Source organism: Oncorhynchus mykiss, chromosome 8 (genome assembly GCF_057628025.1).
Source record: "Oncorhynchus mykiss isolate SJ-2025 chromosome 8, ASM5762802v1, whole genome shotgun sequence".
Taxonomy (NCBI): domain Eukaryota; kingdom Metazoa; phylum Chordata; class Actinopteri; order Salmoniformes; family Salmonidae; genus Oncorhynchus; species Oncorhynchus mykiss.
Genome location: NC_143029.1, coordinates 58978744 through 58998292, shown reverse-complemented (window position 1 = coordinate 58998292; position 19549 = coordinate 58978744). Strand labels below are relative to the sequence as shown.

General features: G+C 44.2%; 1 protein-coding gene across 1 annotated transcript; it reads left to right on the top strand.

Annotated features, from left to right (window-relative positions):
- Positions 1-813: 813 nt before the first annotated feature.
- Positions 814-18293, top strand: LOC110530212 (ras-related protein Rab-2A). Its single transcript, XM_021613096.3, has 8 exons — positions 814-896; positions 7485-7556; positions 8104-8171; positions 11792-11874; positions 12332-12424; positions 12869-12980; positions 15435-15503; positions 16694-18293. Exons 1-8 carry the CDS (start codon positions 851-853, stop codon positions 16787-16789), a joined length of 639 nt encoding a protein of 212 aa, XP_021468771.1. The 5' UTR covers positions 814-850; the 3' UTR covers positions 16790-18293.
- Positions 18294-19549: the final 1256 nt, after the last annotated feature.

The following is a 19549-nucleotide window of genomic DNA, read 5'->3' as shown; positions in this document are numbered from 1 at the left end:
CAAATTTAGACCGTCCCTCGCCCATACCCGGGCGCGAACCAGGGACCTTCTGCACACATCAACAGTCACCCTCGAAGCATCGTTACCCATCGCTCCACAAAAGCCGCGGCCCTTGCAGAGCAAGGGGAACTACTACTTCAAGGTCTCAGAGCAAGTGACGTCACTGATTGAAACGCTATTTAGCGCCCACGCTAACTAAGCTAGCCGTTTCACATCCGTTACAATAGCAAATAACTAAAGAGCAACAATAAAATGAAGTTACAAGGCTTTATACAGGGGGCACCGGTACAGAGTCAATGTGCGTTAATCTAGGTAATTGAGGTAATACAGTGGCTTGCGAAAGTATTCACCCCACTTGGCATTTTTCCTATTTTATTGCCTTACAACCTGGAATTAAAATAGATTTTTGGGGGGTTTGTATCATTTGATTTACACAACATGCCTACCACTTTGAAGATACACATTTTAAAATGTGATAAAAAGAAGAGTCTTCTAAGTGACATAATATTTAATAAAAAACTGTTAGTGGCAAATGGTTATGGTAACCCCATTATACCAAAGAAGAAGAAGAAAAAGAAGAACTGGGTGGTGAGGGCAAGATGACGGACTTCCGGTGGCAAAATAATCTTTTTTTCTTTTTTTTTCTTGCGTGCGTGGCGAGGGCGGAACATATGACGTCGTCAGCAGAAGCTTGGAAGTGTTTATTGTTCCTTCCCTTTGAAGAGAGAAAGAAGGCTAGCAAGGCAAAGCAATAACGATTACCGAGACGGTTACATAGACAATTTTCATAGTTTCAAGTAGCGAAGCCACAGTAAACGGCCGAGGCAGGTTGACACAGGACCCAGTGGCCATGGCATATGCGTACCTCTTCAAATACATCATTATCGGAGACACGGGTAAGTATTCACTGGTAGCAAAGATTGCTAACGACAGCTAACGTTAACCGCTATCTTTTATTTCCGCAGTGGTGGAGAGTCCAGTGACGTGGTAAAAGCGGAGACGCAAGGGGTGGGATGACATATCTATTTCTCGCTTGCTAACAGCGTTAATAGTATGTCATTAACTTGTCTTTAACGTGAAATAGAAAACATTATTTTCCACCACATCTCACAATTTGTGGTCAGCTAGTGTGCTAATTTAGCAACTGTTGAAAACACCAACAAGCTGACGGCCTATTGTCTTTCCGCTGTGCATTGTGAGAGTGGGGTGCTAAGCTAGCAATGCTAACTAGCCTAGGCTAATGTCGTTGGTTAGCTAGTTGTATCTAACGTTAGCTCTTTACAGCGACATCAACAATAGTTAACGTTATCTAATTTGACAGCACTTAAACGACATGGGTGCTTGCACAGACCATGTCAGCCCCTTTGGACTCATTCACATCAATGGTTTGGGCTTTCTGTTGTTTTTTTTGCGAGCTTGTAACGTATATCTCTGAGCCACAAAACAAGGCCACAAGTCCTCTCTCCCTCGAAATGGCGTTTTACAAGAGTTTTGGTACGGTTTCCTACGGCCGCCTCCATGGCTAGGGTTTTACAGTAGCGGTCTAGGCTTTCATGGTCGTGTTTAACTGACATAATGTACTCCTACACGGGTATTGTGTCAATAATGTTACACAGTTTGTTGTCATTTGTTGTTGCTAGACGAGGTCTAGAACGGTAACCGAAGGAATATCGTGGAAGCTGCCAAAGCAAGCATATATAATCTTCCCGTAGGTTGACTTAGCAGGCAACGTTTATCAATAACAGTGCTACTAACTTTCGCTATGTGCGTCTTCGTCTTATTTGGTTAGATCAGTGTTATTTTAAATATGTTGCTTAACAGCTCAACCCTGATCCTTGCTGAAATAGCCTAATAGCTCAGCATTTTGCCCAGGGCAGAAGATATACTGAGATAGTTAAAGGTAACCTCTGGCTAGAGAGAATGCCAGTCTATGATGATGCTGAGAAATAAACACATGTAGCTGGTCCACCTGACGTTAAGTGTACCTGTAACCATTTTGGTGTCTCAAGTCCACAGGGAGTGATGCTATGACTTCCATCTCTTTACTGATTGATCACTAAGGCCTGTACATTCAAGGGTGTATGAGGTCTTTAAAAGTAACAACCTACTGTTTTACTCGGTTTAAAAGTATCAGGAAAGTGTATCCTGCACCCAGGGAAGCCAATAACAGATTTACCAGCTTGAGCCCCTGCATTTCTCTAAGATGAAAGGGCAGAATTTGACTAAGTATTTGCTGACAGCATATCATATGATAGTTGTTTCAAAACATGAGATGCCATTACCAACACACAACTCAGCAGTTAGCATTTAGGGGTAGTACAAATCTTTCCGTTTATTTTCCAGACTCGACTACATCTAGGAGAGTTAGGCCAACTCCTTACGTTTATTAGTGTAATTACTCATTACTAGAATTTCCTGACCAGAAACTAGGGCCATGAGTTTTTAGTTCACAGAAAAAAAACTCCAAGCCCAACTTCGAAATACTATTGCTGTCATGGACTAAGAATTCACATTCCCCATTTGTGTAATGAAGATGTTGATCAGAATCAGTAATGCCTGTCATGTAACGTGAGATTAGTTGGGTGGTATAGTTATAATTTAGGCACGTGTGTTTACTATTGGGGAAGACTATATAAGAATGTTCTGTAAGAGCTGGGCGATATGGACAAAAATCCATATTGCGATATGCTATATATACAAAAGTATGTGGACACACCTTCAAATTCGTGGATTCTTCTATTTCAGCCACACCTTATGCTGACAGGTGTATAAAATATAGCACACAGCCATGCAATTTCCGTAGACAAACATTGGCAGTAGAATGGCCTTACTGAAGAGCACAGTGACTTTCAACGTGGTAATGTCATAGGATGCCACCTTTCCAATAAATCCTGTTGTCAAATGTCTACCCTGCTAGAGCTGCCCGGTCAACTGTAAGTGTTATTGTGAAGTGGAAATATCTAGGAGCAACAACAGTTTAGCCGCAAAGTGGTAGGCCTCACAAGCTCACAGAATTGGCCCGCCGAGTACTAAAGCACGTAGAAATTGTATGTCCTCGGGTTGCAACACTCACTACAGGATTCCAAACTACCCCTGGAAGCAACGGCAGGGCAGTAACTGTTCGTCGGGAGCTTCGTGAAATGGATTTCCATGGCCGAGCAGTCACACTCAAGCTTAAGATTGACATGCGTAATGCCATCAGCTGGAGTGGTGTAAAGCTCGGCGCCATTGCTCTTTGGAGCAGTGGAAATGTGTTCTCTGGAGTGATGAATCATGCTTCACCATCTGGCAGTACAACGGATGAATCTGGGTTTGCTGGATGCCAAGAGAATGCTACCTGCCCGATTGCATAGTGCAGCTGTAAAGTTTGGTGGAGGAGGAATAATGGTCTGGGGCTGTTTTTCATGGTTCGGCTTGGCCGCTTAGTTCCAGTAAAGGGAAATCATAACGCCACAATGACATTCTAGATTATTCTGTGCTTCCAACAATGCCCCTGTGAACAAAGCGAGGTCCATACAGTCGGTGTGGAAGAACTTGCCTGCACAGACCCCTGACTATAAACCCTATTGAGATGAATTGGAACGTCGACTGCAGTCGACTGCAAGCCAGGCCTAATCACCCAACATCAGTGCCTGACCTCACTAATGCTTGTGGCTGAATGGAAGCAAGTCGCGCGCAGCAATGTTTCAACATCTAGTGGAAAGCCTTTGAAGAAGAGTGGAGGTTGTTATACCAGCAAAGGGGGGACCAACTCCATATTAATGCCCATGATTTTGGAATGAGATGTTTGACGAGCAGGTGTCCACATACTTTTGGACATGTGTAAATTGCCTGGATTAATACGATAACCATAAATAGAACGATACTTTTATAACAATGTGCACCACATCCTTTAAACTATTACTATTGGTTTGGTGGTTGTAGCTGTCAATTGTCCCATTAACAATCATCCATATTAGCGAACTTATTTCATTTCAAACTTCACATTTCTCTAGTATGAAAATGTCTAAAATGTCTGCGATAAGTGATGGGTATGGATGGTGCCAATTTTTTGGGGGTCCCAGCTTTATGTTCTGTCCACTTGAAATAGCCTAGGCCCATGTCCCTTTCTGTGCAAAAGTCATTTTACGCCTAGACCTTAGACAACTTTTTTCTCAGTCAAACTCCAAATTACACCGCTCAATCACTAAGCATCTATAAATGGGAGTTTTCCCTCTCTGAAAGACAGCATGCTGGGAGCAGATATCGCTCCTGCTGTCCTCTCTGCCTCTGATACCTAGCCTAGCAGTAAACAGTCCAGTTGCAACACCACAGACCTGTCATCTGCTAGCTTCACTGTGGGCCATCCCAAGCTATCATATTGCTCATTCCCATTCTACATGACTGCAGTTTAGGGATGGCCATCCCAGCTGTTGGAGCTGTTAGATATATCCTGTTGTTTACTAGGCTTGATGAGGTGACGGTGGAGAATCCCCTTCTGTCCAAAAAGATGACTGTTTTTCTCAGCCTGCATAACCTAGTATTTTCACCTGGATGAAATGGAAACAGTTTATTTTCACATCAGTGCCAAATCAATTGCTGTATTTCAATGAGTGACATTTTATTTGTCATATGCACAGAATACACATGGTACACAGTACAATTAAATGCTTCTTAGCATATAGGGGGCTCCCAAGTGGCGCAGCGGTATAAGGCACTGCATCTCAGTGCTAGAGGGGTCACTATACACCCTGGTTCGATTCCAGGCTGTATCACAACCAGCCGTGATTGGGAGTCCCATAGGGCGGTGCACAATTGGTCCAGCGTCGTTAGGGTTTGGCCAGGGTAGGCCGTCATTGTAAATAATAATTTGTTTACAATGACTAGTTAAAGGTTAAATAAAATATAGGCCTATCATGAAAAAGCAACAGCTGTTTTCAAAGAACCATATGCACCACAGAACACTAGATAGAATCACACCTCAAAGTATGATACGCTCATCTCATTATTTCCAACATAGTAATTAGCCTACAGCTTGCTTAGGCTAATCTTTGATTTGGCAGGCCGGTCTAATTGAACTTGCAGTACCACTGTTTGTTTTTAATGATGACCTGACCACTAAAGAACCACGTTGAAACACATCTATTCAGAGCTAGAGGCTGATTGGCTAGCAAGTGCATGGTAATGTTGTGGTGACTTTGCTTTGTTGTTTCTGTACATCATTCTCATGGTGTCTTCCATCACCCTGGCTCCCCTGCTTAGCAATGGCAGTGGTAACCCATAGAAACACTAATGAAAGCCTTCTCTGGTGTCCAGTATCATCGTAATATGTTTTCCACTGCAAAAAATGAAAATACGTACCAGACAACTCTTTGGTCTCGAACCTGCTGTATGTAAAATATTGTGTGCTATAGCTTGGAAAATAAATGAATGTGAATCTGGATGACAACATAATGACGTTTGTTTCCAACATTAGGTATGTTTTCCTAAAGAAGTTAAATCCACAATACTAACGAGTATCACGATACTGGTATCGTCCCGGCCCTACCTGTCTGCGTTGTAACCATGTGGTGCAGCACACAGGTTTTCACAGGTCCCCCCTCCACTGTGTGGCGGTGTGTTTCACGGTCACGTTTGATTATTTTCTCTCACAGGAGCACGTGAGAGCACGTTATATTTAGGCCTTGAGTCTAATTTGTGAAAAGTTGATTTAGCCACATTTTTGAATTCATTATGGTCATTGCTACTTAGGAATATCTTGGTTTCGTCACACCAAACAACCTCATGAGTCGTGGCATTTGACATTTTGTGGGTTGACATTAGGGCCGGCCATTTTATCCATATCAAGAGCGTCCTCATCATGTTGACATGGCCTCTGATATAGATCCTTCTGAAGAAATCTTGGAATAGATCGCTCTTCTTAACCCCAGATCTAAGATCAGATAACACTATCCCACTCCCAAACTGAACCATTGAGGGCATGAAATAATATCTGACCCTGAATCTATCAACTCCAGAAACGCATGACAGAATTCTACTTGTTTGACCAGCCACGTGCCAGAAGCCTCTTGATATGCTAACTAGAGCGAGGCTCCAGCCAGGCTGACTGAGCTTCTCTACTGTTGTGTGGGTGTAGTCAGAGGGCTGTAGGGCATTTACTCTGATGTCTAACGTCAAATTAAAGAGATTCAGGGACTTCACAATACGAAATCACGATACTTAGGTGCCGATACGATATGTATTGCAATTGATTGGAAAGCGGCCGCGGTCATCCCCCTCTTCAAAGGGGTTGACACTCTAGACCAAACTGTTAGACCTATATCCATCCTACCCTGCCTATGCAGACGGCACCATTCCGTATACATCTGGCCCTTCTTTGGACACTGTGCTAACAAACCTCCAAAAGAGCATGAACGCCATACAACACTCCTGTGGCCTCCTACTGCTCTTAAATGCTAGTAAAAAGAAATGCGTGCTCTTCAACCAATCGCTGCTCGCCCGACTAGCGTCACTACTCTGGACAGTTCTGACTTAGAATATGTGGATAACTATAAATACCTAGGTGTCTGGCTAGACTATAAACTCTCCTTCCAGACTCACACTAAGCATCTCCAATCCAACATTAAATCTAGAATCAGCTTTCTATTTCGCAACAAAGCCTCCTTCGCTCATGCTGCCAAACATACCCTCGTAAAACTAACTATCCTACCAATCCTTGACTTCCACGATGTCATTTACAAATTAGCCTCCCAACTCTCTACTCAGCAAATTGGATGCAGTCAATCACAGTGCCATCCGTTTTGTCACCAAAGCCCCATATACTACCCACCACTGCGACCTGTATGCTCTCGTTGGCTGGTCCTCGCTACATATTTGTCACCAAACCCACTGGCTTCAGGTCATCTAAGTCTTTGCTAGGTAAAACTCCGCCTTATCTCATCTCACCGGTCACCATAGCAACACCCAACAGTAGCACGTGCTCCAGCAGGTATATTTCACTGGTCATCCCCAAAGCCGACACCTCTTTCACTGGCCTTTCACTGGCCAGGATGTCCTTGTCCCATCGCGCTCTAGCGAGTCCTTGTAGCGGGCCGGGTACATGCATGCGCATCCGGTCTCCAGTTGTATGGTGTTTCCTCCGACACATTGGTGCGGCTGGCTCCCGGATTGAGCAAGCAGTGTGTCAGGAAGCAGTGGGGCATGGCTGGGTCGTGTTTCTGAGGACGCAAGGCTCTCGACCTTCACCTCTCCCGAGTCGGTAGGGGAGTTGCAGCGATGGGACAAGATGGTAACTACCAGTTGGATATTAAGGAGAAATAGGGGTTAAGTGCAAAAAACAAATAATTGTGCTTAGAGTTGTATGGTTTTTGTTAAACTTGGACATTTTTAGGTGAAAAACATGAGTCTGCGTAATTTCCTTACTGTAGAATTCCCCCTATGCAGACAGAGCCCCTATTTGTTCATGTATGTGTGCCTCTGTTTAACCGTGCATGTTTGTTTTGCAGGTGTTGGGAAATCATGCCTATTATTACAGTTCACAGACAAGCGGTTTCAGCCGGTGCATGACCTCACTATCGGTAAGACTCCTTTATATCACACGTCATTATTCATTATAACGTTTAATGACCGACTGCGATTTTAAAATGTATCCTGCTTCTGCACTGCCTAGATGCACTGGAGGGACCTCAATTAAATCATCTCAGCATTCCGCTCAGATCCCCTCAGCGTATTCATTCATTTCTTAAGGATTTTCATCCCTCGACTCTGGTCTAACCTGTAAAGATGAGGGAGATGTGTTGGCATTAGGAGAGAGCGAGATGTATTAGCATTTTAATATGATTTAATGTGTACTAGTTTGACCAGTGTCTGCTAGTGTAGTAGATCAGACAATCTCTGCTGTAACCTCGATATACCATAGGCTTTTAGCCAGGGTGTATTTGTGGTGGAAGCTGATATCTAGCTTATGGTTAAGACCAGGACTTTTTTTCTGACCATAAAATACTAGCCTAGAACTAGGGGCCCGTTCATTAATTTTTTTTCTGCTCCGATCACTTGGCTGTGGAAAAACTCCAGGACCAACAGAGTTGTAGACTGACTGTGTAACCTGGTGGTTGTCTTTCCCAGGTGTGGAGTTTGGGGCGCGGATGATCACTATAGACGGTAAACAGATCAAGCTGCAGATCTGGGACACGGTAAGATACCTGCCCCGTACCACATTAACAGATGTGATTTTACCTGAATACAGTTGACTCATTAGTGGTATTCATTAGGGCACAGTGTAGCACTATATTTCAAAACGTGCAACTGAAATTAACGTTATGTGACGCCTTGGGACTGTTTGTGATAGCATCCAGTTGTCAGGAACGATTAAGAAGAATGTATTGATGTCTGCCCAGAGTGGCTTAACAAACGCTTTGGTCATTTCACGTATGTTATAAACACATTTACCAAGACAAATATGATTCACTAACATTATATCCAAAAAGTCGGATTTTGTAACCTAATGCGTCCGATAATAAGTACAAGGTCTGTTGACAGAGCGGTGCCGCTTTCTCGCAGCAACTTTTGAGGATTTTTTGCATGTGGTGGTCGTCTGCAAAGTTGTTTCCGCGGGTCGCAAAAATAACATGACATGAGTGGAATTAATTGTAAAAGGCTTTGAAAATAAAAAAACTACGCTCAGTGTTCCGTTGACATTTCAGACATACTCTTGTTTTTGTGTGACATTTTTGACAAAATAACAGGAATTTGACATTAATGAAAAGCGTATAGTAAAATATGTAATGTCTCAATCGATATCAGCCTTAACTCTATTGTTTTATGTCAAGAACGATGACGAGTTCAGCGGTGAGCCTGTCAGTTAGCCTTAATTCTCGCACCGTGTCCAGCCTAGATGACGCAACGCAATTTTCCTTTTATTTTAACTTTTTTATGTCACCCTGTTGAAAAAAAATGTTGAATGGATTATTAGTATTTTACAAATTGGTCAGTGTTTTATTATTATTTATTTGACTCCCTAAATGTAGCCCGTATTATACTGTCCTGTTTCAATTAAATGGAATTTGAACTTTATCTGAATTGAACTTATGGAGTAAACTGTAATCATTAATGTATGAATACTGTTTTTGTGCTAATGTATCTTATCAAAGTGAAGGTTTTCCACCTAGTGACGATCACATCCATGTCGTATGATGAGTGGCACCCACTCAGTGTGTAATTCACCCAATATAACCCACCAAGTCTAACAAGACAAGTCTGTTTTTTTTCTCTGAACTCTTCAACGCATACAGCATTAAAATAGTCTTAAATATTAGATCCAATATGGGGTATATCCCTAATGGACTCTTGTACAGCAGGACTAGCTCTTCCCCCCCCCCCCGTCCCCTCTGATATGCATGTGTCAGCATGGACATGTTGCAAAGGAAAGGATGATTGCGCCTACACAACAGTGTTTATGTCAGTTGGCTGTTGACACGTTTCACCCTCTTTTCAAATAGACTCTCTCAGCTATGTCCTTGTGACATTTACTATTTAGAGTTTTTGAATGGTGTTTTAGATGTGAAGGTTGACGTGTGAAGTGATAATTAAGGTTTCTCATTGTGCCCTTCTGGTGAGTCCCTGTGCAGTGCTGAGAAAATATGAATGCTGCAGGAGATGATCTGGTGTAGTATGTATGTTGGCCTGTAGGGGGAGACACAGCCCTACTAATAAGAATAGAATCCCACAGCAGTAATGCTGATGGATGGTGGGGGTGGTGGTAGTAGAGGCCTAGGCCCTAGAGAGGCCTTCTGGGCCACCGATGTAGTGCCTGCTGCTGCTGTGTACTTTCTAGGCCACATGGTAACTTTTTGGTTGATGAAAAGGGTAAGGCTGTAATTCAGCAGAAATTCAAGAGCTTTGGACCAGTCACTAACCAAAAGGTCGCTGGTTCGAATCCCCGAGCCGACCAGGTGAAAAATCTGCCGATGTGCCCTTGAGCAAGGCATGTAACCCTAATTGCTCTTGTAAGTCGCACAGGATAAGAGCGTCTGCTAAATGACGTAAATGTAATATCTGGAGACCCGGGTTCGAACATAAAAGGCTTATGGGTATTTTCAACACACCACTATGACTATCCCTTCCATTAGAATTCTTTGTGGTTTAGCCTACATCCCAGACCACCACATGTCCACCCTGCCAAGACAGAGTCGCAATCAAACACAGGGTGTGTGTACTGGCCGTGTAGCCTTATCAGTGTGTGGGTGTCCCTGTGTGTGTGTGCACAGGAGGAGGAGCCGGGAGGCAATGCCTGCCCTGGGGGTGATGTAATAGACAAAATCTGCATTTCTGGCCTTCCTGTAACCTTTGAGCTCTGGCAGATGGCAGGCATAAAAGTGTCATTCATCATTTATTCACAATGGCCTCCATTAGCTCCAATGTTAGCAGCTGCCTCGGGGGACTGTTGCCACGGACGAACGGAGGGACTGACTGGGCCTTATTGAATTCAAATGTGCTTGGGCATTGGCTGCCTGGCTCGCACTCACCTGCTGCCAGGCCAGAAGAAAACAGAACAGAAGAGGTAGAGAAGATCCAGATTCAGTCTTCAGCAGCTATCCAGGGAAGAGGGAAGCCACCTTATCAAACACTGACAATGGTATCTACAGACAGGTCTTGTCTGCCTGCCTGCTGTACAAACCAACCACTGACTGTGGTGAGAGAACGGGGAGTTGTGATTGGCCAAAGTTGTAGCATGTTATGTTATGGGCTGTGTGGAACACAGTGGGCCCCTTGTTTGTGAGGAGTCAGTCAGTCAGGGATGGGACGTAGAGAAAGACAGGAGCCTTTTGTACACTGTGACAGGGGCTTGCCTGTGCTCTGCCTAGCTGCAGAGGGAAAACCAGGAAGCTTGGTTTTGAAATAATGGCGCTCCAGTTGAGAATTTCTATTGTGTTAGGCATGTGTATGGATTAGGGAAAGACACTGGGAAGCCTGGACTGGAGGAGTGGGGTAGGGACTAGGAAGCCTGGAGTGGGGTAGGGACTAGGAAGCCTGGAGTGGGGTAGGGACTAGGAAGCCTGGAGTGGGGTAGGGACTAGGAAGCCTGGAGTGGGGTAGGGACTAGGAAGCCTGGAGTGGGGTAGGGACTAGGAAGCCTGGAGTGGGGTAGGGACTAGGAAGCCTGGAGTGGGGTAGGGACTAGGAAGCCTGGAGTGGGGTAGGGACTAGGAAGCCTGGAGTGGGGTAGGGACTAGGAAGCCTGGAGTGGAGGAGTGGGGTAGGGACTAGGAAGCCTGGGCTGGAGGAGTAAAACATTGCTAGAGCTAGGAGTTTTTCAGAACCTTGGCTCAGAAGAGCCCCTGACCCTAGTAATACAGGGTACCAGACACCGTAGCATTTTGTCTGTCCTAACACAGCCTTGAGCACTTGGAGTAAGACTCCTTTTTAAGAGTTGATACTATATTCATATTTATACTTACTACTGCTGTTTTGCCCTGCTGTGTGTTCGCTGCGCTGTTGTGCGCTGGCGGACTCCGGAGATGCAGTCAAATTCAAATATGCTAAACCATCGTTTGTGACATCACGATGTTATCACCATCGACAATGGCTATCAAACAATCGTCGCTAGACGACGCAAACGTAAAAGAGCCTAACCCTGCTACTACTGCTTCCACTGTTTGGTGCTACTGCTGGCTCTTCTTTGTACCCTTTTAACTATAGGTTACTATGCTTCAGTGCTGAGCTCTGTCTTTACTTTAACTGAGCGTCTCTGTGTGTGTACTATATCTGTTTGTGTGCATGTTTAAAAAAAAATATATATATATGTTTTTCTCAGGCCGGCCAAGAATCCTTCCGCTCAATCACTCGGTCCTACTACAGAGGGGCAGCCGGCGCCCTGCTAGTGTACGACATCACAAGGTCAGTCTTGCGGCCATTTTCTCCCCAGGCCTTATCATTCTATATAAACACTAGGACCACTGTGGTAACTAAGTCAACTTTCCTCACCCAAGGTCCTCCCTTAGGATTCAGGTCATGACTGTTGCTCTTGACCGATAAAAAAATAAATAAGGAGATTTATGTATTTTAAATTTATTTGTTTAGGAGGAAAGGAAAAGTAATATCTTATCCAGCTAATTCAGTTTAACCGTAGTTAGAGCGACTGAGATTGATGTTTGTATAATACATTGGGGGTTTAATTGAATGCATTTTCTCCCGCCAATGTCCTTTTATTTTGCTCATGTAGATCCACTTTTGTTGTTCCAAAAGGGACCTACATTCACCTAATGAATTACATTTGTATGTATTAGTTTACTAGGAAAGGACCATGTATTGTGTTCTTATGCTCAGTGTTGCTCCAATGTTCCTTTTATTACAGAAGGGACACCTTCAACCACTTAACAACCTGGTTAGAGGATGCTCGCCAACATTCCAACTCCAACATGGTCATCATGCTCATTGGGAACAAGAGGTCAGATTCATCTCCCTGTCACTCATGGTTACCGAACAACCCTGTCATGGCTAAACTGGGTGCGCCTCAAAAGTCTGAAATGTCACCCTTTACTAATTTCCTCTTCTTAACCTACACTTTCAGATCTATTGACAATGTCAAATCAAAATGGTGGATGCTTGACTGTAATTTACTTTCACCGGGTCAATTTTATGATACAATTGCTGATGAAGGAAAGGAAAAAGGGAGAAGTAGTCGTTTTTGACAATTGAAATGCGCCCACCCAGTTTCACAGCCCCTGCTCCCTGCGTGTGCTCTTGTCTCCTCTAGTTAGATGACATATCTCTTAACTGGCAAAAGTGACAGAATGAATTAGCAGATCATTTGGTGCAAAACACAAGACCGTACTAGCGTAACGCAGGTCTATGGTACTGTATATATCAAGTGTTTTTGTTGTCCCCATAGTGACCTGGAGTCCAGGAGAGAGGTGAAGAAGGAGGAGGGAGAGGCCTTCGCCAGAGAGCACGGCCTCATCTTCATGGAGACCTCCGCCAAGACTGCATCCAACGTAGAAGAGGTACCTCCTGCTCACACTGTGCTATTTATTGTGTGTGTGTGTTGTCAACATTTTCTCACACTCACACGTTTGCCCATTAATATACCCCCCCTTTCTTGCTCAGACAAATACACACACACCAACGCACACATGCACGTCTGTTCTCCAGTGTGCTGGGTAGCCAGACTCTCTTTCTGAGGAGTTAAGGAATGGAAAGACTGGTTTATAGAACCCCCCCCCCCCCTCCCCCTCTGCCGCCTTTCCCCCTTCCCTGCTGCAGAAACCCCTGGTATGATTAATTTGTCTCATTAGTGTCCCCTGAATCCTCCCGATACCTCTCCTCCTCCATCTCCCTCTCCGCGACGTGACGTGTACATCGCCCACTTATAGCTCATCCATATTCATAACCTCCCCTCCCCCCTCCTCCGCTCCCCTGTCCGCCGCGACAGCTGAAAGCCAATCATGCCTCATCTTTTAGAAGGCATGGTGGGTGGGTGGACGTTCTTTTATATTCCATTGACCCTACGGTAAGCACTATGTGAAGAGCGATGTGCTCTCTGCCTGTGCTGAGGCTAATGCTGGGTCCCTGGGTTATGCCCTGGGTCTCTATGGCCAGGTGGGGGCGCTCTGCCTCAGGCGGAGGGAAACATCTGTTGCTGTTTAATATGTTAATGCATGAAGAGGCAGGGAAGGTAGAGACAGGACCAGGCCGGGCCTCCTGAGCCAAGGTGGACATTTGTTTTCAGATTCCGCAGCAGGCCTCACTCACTCCGTGCTAAAAATATGAATTTCAGTCAGAATGTACTGTAGAGGGGGGCCCTGCCCTAGGCTCGTTTTTGAGGTGTACGTAAGGTTATGATTATACGGCCTAAACTAGGGTGTAAATTCAGGCTAGAACTCCCAATGCAAAGGTCTTTGAATGAACTGAAAGAAACTGATCGTACAGGCCCAATCCGTCATTACAGTTGATGATTTCTCTGTTTATACGTCTGCTCGCGTTGTTCTTACAGTGGAGTGCTGGAGATTGATTTTCTGTGGCAACAAGCCAGAGCCTCGTGCTAATGCCTCTCATCCTAAACTCCTGTATATCCCACGCTTTAGAGCTTATTCAGTCAACAAGGCCCATATATCTCAGCAAAAAAAGAAAAGTCCTCTCACTGTCAACTGCGTTTTATATGAACATAAGATTCAACAACTGAGACATAAACTGAACAATTTCCACAGACCTGTGACTAACAGAAATGGAGTAATGTGTCCCTGAACAAAGGTAACAGTCAATCTGGTGTGGCCACCAGCTGCATTAAGTGCTGCAGTGAATCTCCTCATGGACTTTACCAGATTTGCCAGAGATGTCACCCCGCTCTTCCACCAAGGCACCTGCAAGTTCCCAGACATTTCTGGGGGGAATGGCCCTAGCCCTCACCCTCCGATCCAACAGGTCTCAGACGTGCTCAATGGGGTTGAGATCCAGGCTCTTCTCTGGCCATGGCAGAACACTGACATTCTTGTCTTGCAGGAAATCACGCACAGAACGAGCAGTATGGCTGGTGGCATTGTCATGCTGGAGGGTCCTGTCAGGGTGAACCTGCAGGAAGGGTACCACATGAGGGAGGAGGATGTCTTCCCTGTAACGCACAGTGTTGAGATTGCCTGCAATGACAACAAGCTCAGTCCGATGATGCTGTGACACACCGCCCCAGACCATGACGGACCCTCCACCTCCAACTCGATCCCGCTCCAGAGTACAGGCCTCGGTGTAACTCTCATTCCTTCGACGATAAATGTGAATTCGACCATCACCCCTGGTGAGACAAAACTGCACCTCGTCAGTGAAGAGCACTTTTTGCCAGTCCTGTCTGGTCCACCAACGGTGGGTTTCTGCCCGTAGGCGACGTTGTTGCCGGTGATGTCTGGTGAGGATTTGCCTTGAAACAGGCCTACAAGCTGTCCGTCCTGTTTCCCTGTAGCGCTGTCTTTTGGCGTCTCACAGTACGGACATTGCAATTTATTGCCCTGGCCACACATGTAGTCCTTATGCCTCCTTGCAGCATGCCTAAGGCACGTTCACGCAGATGAGCAAGGGACCCTGGGCATCTTTCTTTTGGTGTTTTTCAGAGTCAGTAGAAAGGCCAGTTTAGTATCCTAAGTTTCCATAACTCTGACCTTAATTGCCTACGGTCTGTAAGCTGTTAGTGTCTTAATGACCGTTCCACAGGTGCATGTTCATTAATTGTTTGAGTCATTGAACAAGCATGGGAAACGGTGTTTAAACCCTTTACAATGAAGATCTGTGAAGTTATTTGGATTTTTATTAATCTTTCAAAGACTGTGTCCTGAAAAAGTGTTTTTTTTTTGCAGAGTTTATATGGTTTGATTGGGGCGAGGCTTGGTTTCTTTAATCTAAGTGTCACGTCTAGTTTGTTGTGTGGATGTAAGCTCTGATCCTGTACTAATTTGGCTATGTCTCCTTTTCAGGCATTCATCAACACAGCGAAGGAGATATACGAGAAGATTCAGGAGGGTGTCTTCGACATCAACAATGAGGTAATTTGACATGATAGAGAAATGCGTTTAGTGTCCATTTTGTACACTGCTACTTTGACAAATACCATCTTCTTGACATAGCTTATCTTTTCCATTATAAGTCATCAACTGAAGTATGGGCAAGTGGTCAAACACCCTTGCTCCTTTTGCAGTGCCCTAAGTCCACGTCGTAAACCGAGTGAAGAGGCCGTAAATAAGGAGAACACCTTTACAGAACAGCCGTTGGATATTGTCCTATCTAACAAAGGTCATTTTGAAGGCCAGAAAGCCATTGTGTTAGCTAGCTAAACCTATTACGTAGCCACATAGTTCTGCGAGACGATGCGTCCTTCTCGGCACTTCAAATTTTCGAGGCAGAGGCTTATTTGCAGCAGTCCACACTCCTTCTCTCCCTCCTTCAGAGAGAGATGAAGCAGAGCAGGTTCCAGTCTGCCAAGCAAAACTTCCACCGTGTGTTCTTCCGTTTCTCCCTCCCTCTCTCCCTCCTTGCCTCACTCCGCTAGCCCTGGCTACTGGCCAGCGCATAAATTCCTCACATCCCACAAGGTTACAGCCAGCCTGAAGGAGGCGAGCCCCTGAGCAGCCATTGGGTATGCTTTTTATTAGAGTAGTAGGAAAGAGTAAAAAAAGAAAGAGGGGAAGAGAGAAAAAACGAGGCCAGGCACACGGTCCAAACCGCATCAGCTGACTGACGAAGGGGGAAGCCCTGGCTAGAATCCCTGACGCTCACTGGCAAACGTAGTGAGAAACCCCCACCACCTCCTCCTCCCTTAACACTATAAATCTGATTTAGAGCAATGCAGAGTTTCCTTAAGAGCTACTACTACTACTACTACTGCTGAAAACCACAGCAGCCTAGGCTCACAGTGGAGTGCTGCCTTTCTGCCGCTCTGCGCTCTCTTCAGCCACTGAAGGGCTGGGGAGATGAAAGCAGTGCGATGGATGAAAGTGCCGCTGGCTGCTGCTGAGTGTGCCCGTGTGTGTGTACACCTCTCCCACACAAAGGACTGTGACTGTGAGCCAAAGAGAATTTGTCACCATTGATATTGCTTGTTATGATGTCCAATTCATCCACCCCATACAAACACTCAAACTTGAATCATAAAATCACACCTGACCATCACGATCCATTTTCCTGACTGCCTGAATCCACTAACCGGTTGCATTGTGTTGTGGTTTTGTCTCGGCAGGCTAACGGTATTAAGATTGGGCCCCAGCACGCTACCACCAACTCCACTCTCTCCGGTAGCCAGGGGGGTCAACAGGCCGGAGGGGGATGCTGCTGAACACCCCTCGCCCCTCTGTCCCATACCACCCCACCTTGCCCCGCCCCTTGTGTTTCTACTGGACTGGTCGGGCTCACTAACATTTTCTTAACCCCTCCCCACAGCCTTGCCAATGGAGAGTCTAATCGTGTACTAGGTGTCTGTCAGTCAAAAATACCAAGCAAAACACATTAAAGTACCCTGGTCCTGGTGCAAAACATGCCCCTGTATAAGAGCATTGGAGCCTGTCTTGGTTGTAGATTGATAGGTTGTTACTGTTGTGTTAAAACAGGCAGGGTGCTTTAGGATTGGGACTCATCATATCTATCTGTACATCTGTCAGACAGTTGTGGATAATGTCTCTCTTTTTTTTCACTCCCAAGTAAGGATTTTTTTGTGCCCTTTTGACTTAAAAGCTTAATTGTATTTAACACTACAATGTTGGTCATCGATAGTATTTTAATCGGTTTCATGTGGGAGAAAGAAAGCTTTGGGGAAGTGGGGTGAACTCTAAGTTTGAAATAAAAGAAACAGCTGTGTCGGAAGTAGCGGCCATGTCTAAAGTGAAGTTAAAAGAAGAAAAGGAAAAAAAAGCAGGACTCTTTTTAAATCTCTATTTATCAGTCACATTCTGTGTGTATATATAGTTACAGTTATCCTTTCTTGCTTTAGTGTATGTTGACCAAGCTAGAATTCTTTGAATTTGCTGGGAACATCTATACTGTACGAATAGAGCTTGAAACTGCAACAGTATTGCAAAACAAAAAAAAAAACCCTGCTTTGACACCATTTTAAGATCATATTTTACTTAATTTACTTTTTGTCCTGCCACCTGCCTTGCCCCTCCCCTCTATCTCTGTGCCCTAGATCTGCTATGACTGTGTATAGAAACTTTGGCTCAATATTCTGCATCTATTTTAATGCCAACATTTTGTGTTTACCTGTGTTCAATAACCACAAATACCAGAATTTGATCACCTCTGCTCGGATAAGAGATCTCAGCTGTTTGCCTTAACGGAGAGATTGGGAAAGCAGAAGAAAATGAGAAACAACCAGGTTGCGGCGGAATCATTCCAGTAACTTCATTTTGCTCATAGACACATTCTTCCATTAAAACACATTGCATACTCTAAATGTATACATACACAGATTTAGACAGTACATGCATGCTTAAATGCATACATGTGTCCTTACACACAAACAACCTGCGTATGTCTATACATACAAGCCTGCATATATATATTTTTTCTCTTCGGGAATTTGTTTTTCATGCAGTCCGCTGTGGAGCGTCGGTGCAGAGCAGCGTTTTCCTGTAGGTGTGTGTGAGTGGCTGTGTACAGCCTTGCTTTCTTTGACTGTGCGTTCTATTAGTAGATATTATGGTGAACATCTCGTCTGTCGTCAGAGGGGCGCGGGAAAAGCCAAACCTGGAGTATCTGTGACCCCCTCTACATTTATTTGCTGTGTTGGTTCTTCTTAAAAATGAAAAAATGCTATCACAATAAACTATAATAAAACATTCTAAGCTTAAATATCATTTGATTGTCATGTGGGGGAAAAAAAATTGCTATGTTTAAAATGTACATTTTGTAATTTCCTTTTTAGAATTGATATTTTGCCTCTGATCCCCTATAGTTATTTTCTGTGTCTGTGTTGGTATATGAATGAAACAATTATATATGGATCCATACTGTATTGTAGCTTTGATTTCTCAATATATATAAAGTGAAACACAAAGAATGCAATCCTCAGAGCTGTGTGGAGTTTTGGAATTGCAGGCTTCGTTCCCAAATGATCACCGCGCCCTCTCCCTAATATCAACATGAACTAAAGGGGGGCCACATGCAGCCAGTACCAATTCAACTGGTTTTACAACACACTTCTCTGCTCTACATTGCATGCTTCTCAGGTATAGGCAACCAATCGGGTGCAATTCAAATATTTTCACCTCTTGGCCTGTGTGGTTATTACTGAAAATATAAATTATTTCACCACCAATCTGAAAGTAACACTGCGCTGTTTTTTAAACCTTTTATTTAACTAGGCAAGTCAGTTAAGAACAAATTCTTATTTTCAATGACGACTTAGGAACAGTGGGTTAACTGCCTGTTCAGGGGCAGAACAACAGATCTGTACCTTGTCAGCTCGGGGATTTGACCTTGCAACCTTCCGGTTACTAGTCCAATGCTTTAACCACTAGGCTACCCTGCCGTTTCTCAAATAGGCTTACAGTACAGCAGATTAGTTTCAGGTGGAAATGGATTGTAGACAGTTCATGAGATAATTGTTTTATTCATCCCCATTATATCGCCCAACATTTGGATGTAACTTGAAATGGGCTTTTGTTGGTGGTCATGCACAGTGACAGTTTATGTTAAAGGTGAACACATCTCATGACCTACTTTTCAAAGCAGTAAAGGAATGAAATGTGAAAAGCTTGTGTTGAACAGATTAGTGAACTGTCTGAAATGGTAGAGGTAGTATGCCTGCATTTAATTTTATGAACCATTTCGAAAATGAAAGTTTGATTTTAGTGAATGCAATTAGAGTAGTGACCTTCACAGTAGATGTGAAATCAAGATGGCCTTCTCACATGCAAATTATACCCACAAGCACAAACTACATGTATTTTTAAAGACAAACTATTAAATGCTGTGCAAAAAAACGTATTTACAAGCGTAAACAGTGGTTTTGAAAGGACATTGGGCATACAGAAAGGGAGTGCGTGCGCCTTCAAATACACAAGTCTTGTGGGGCAGATTGTTATGATAAGCAAATGAA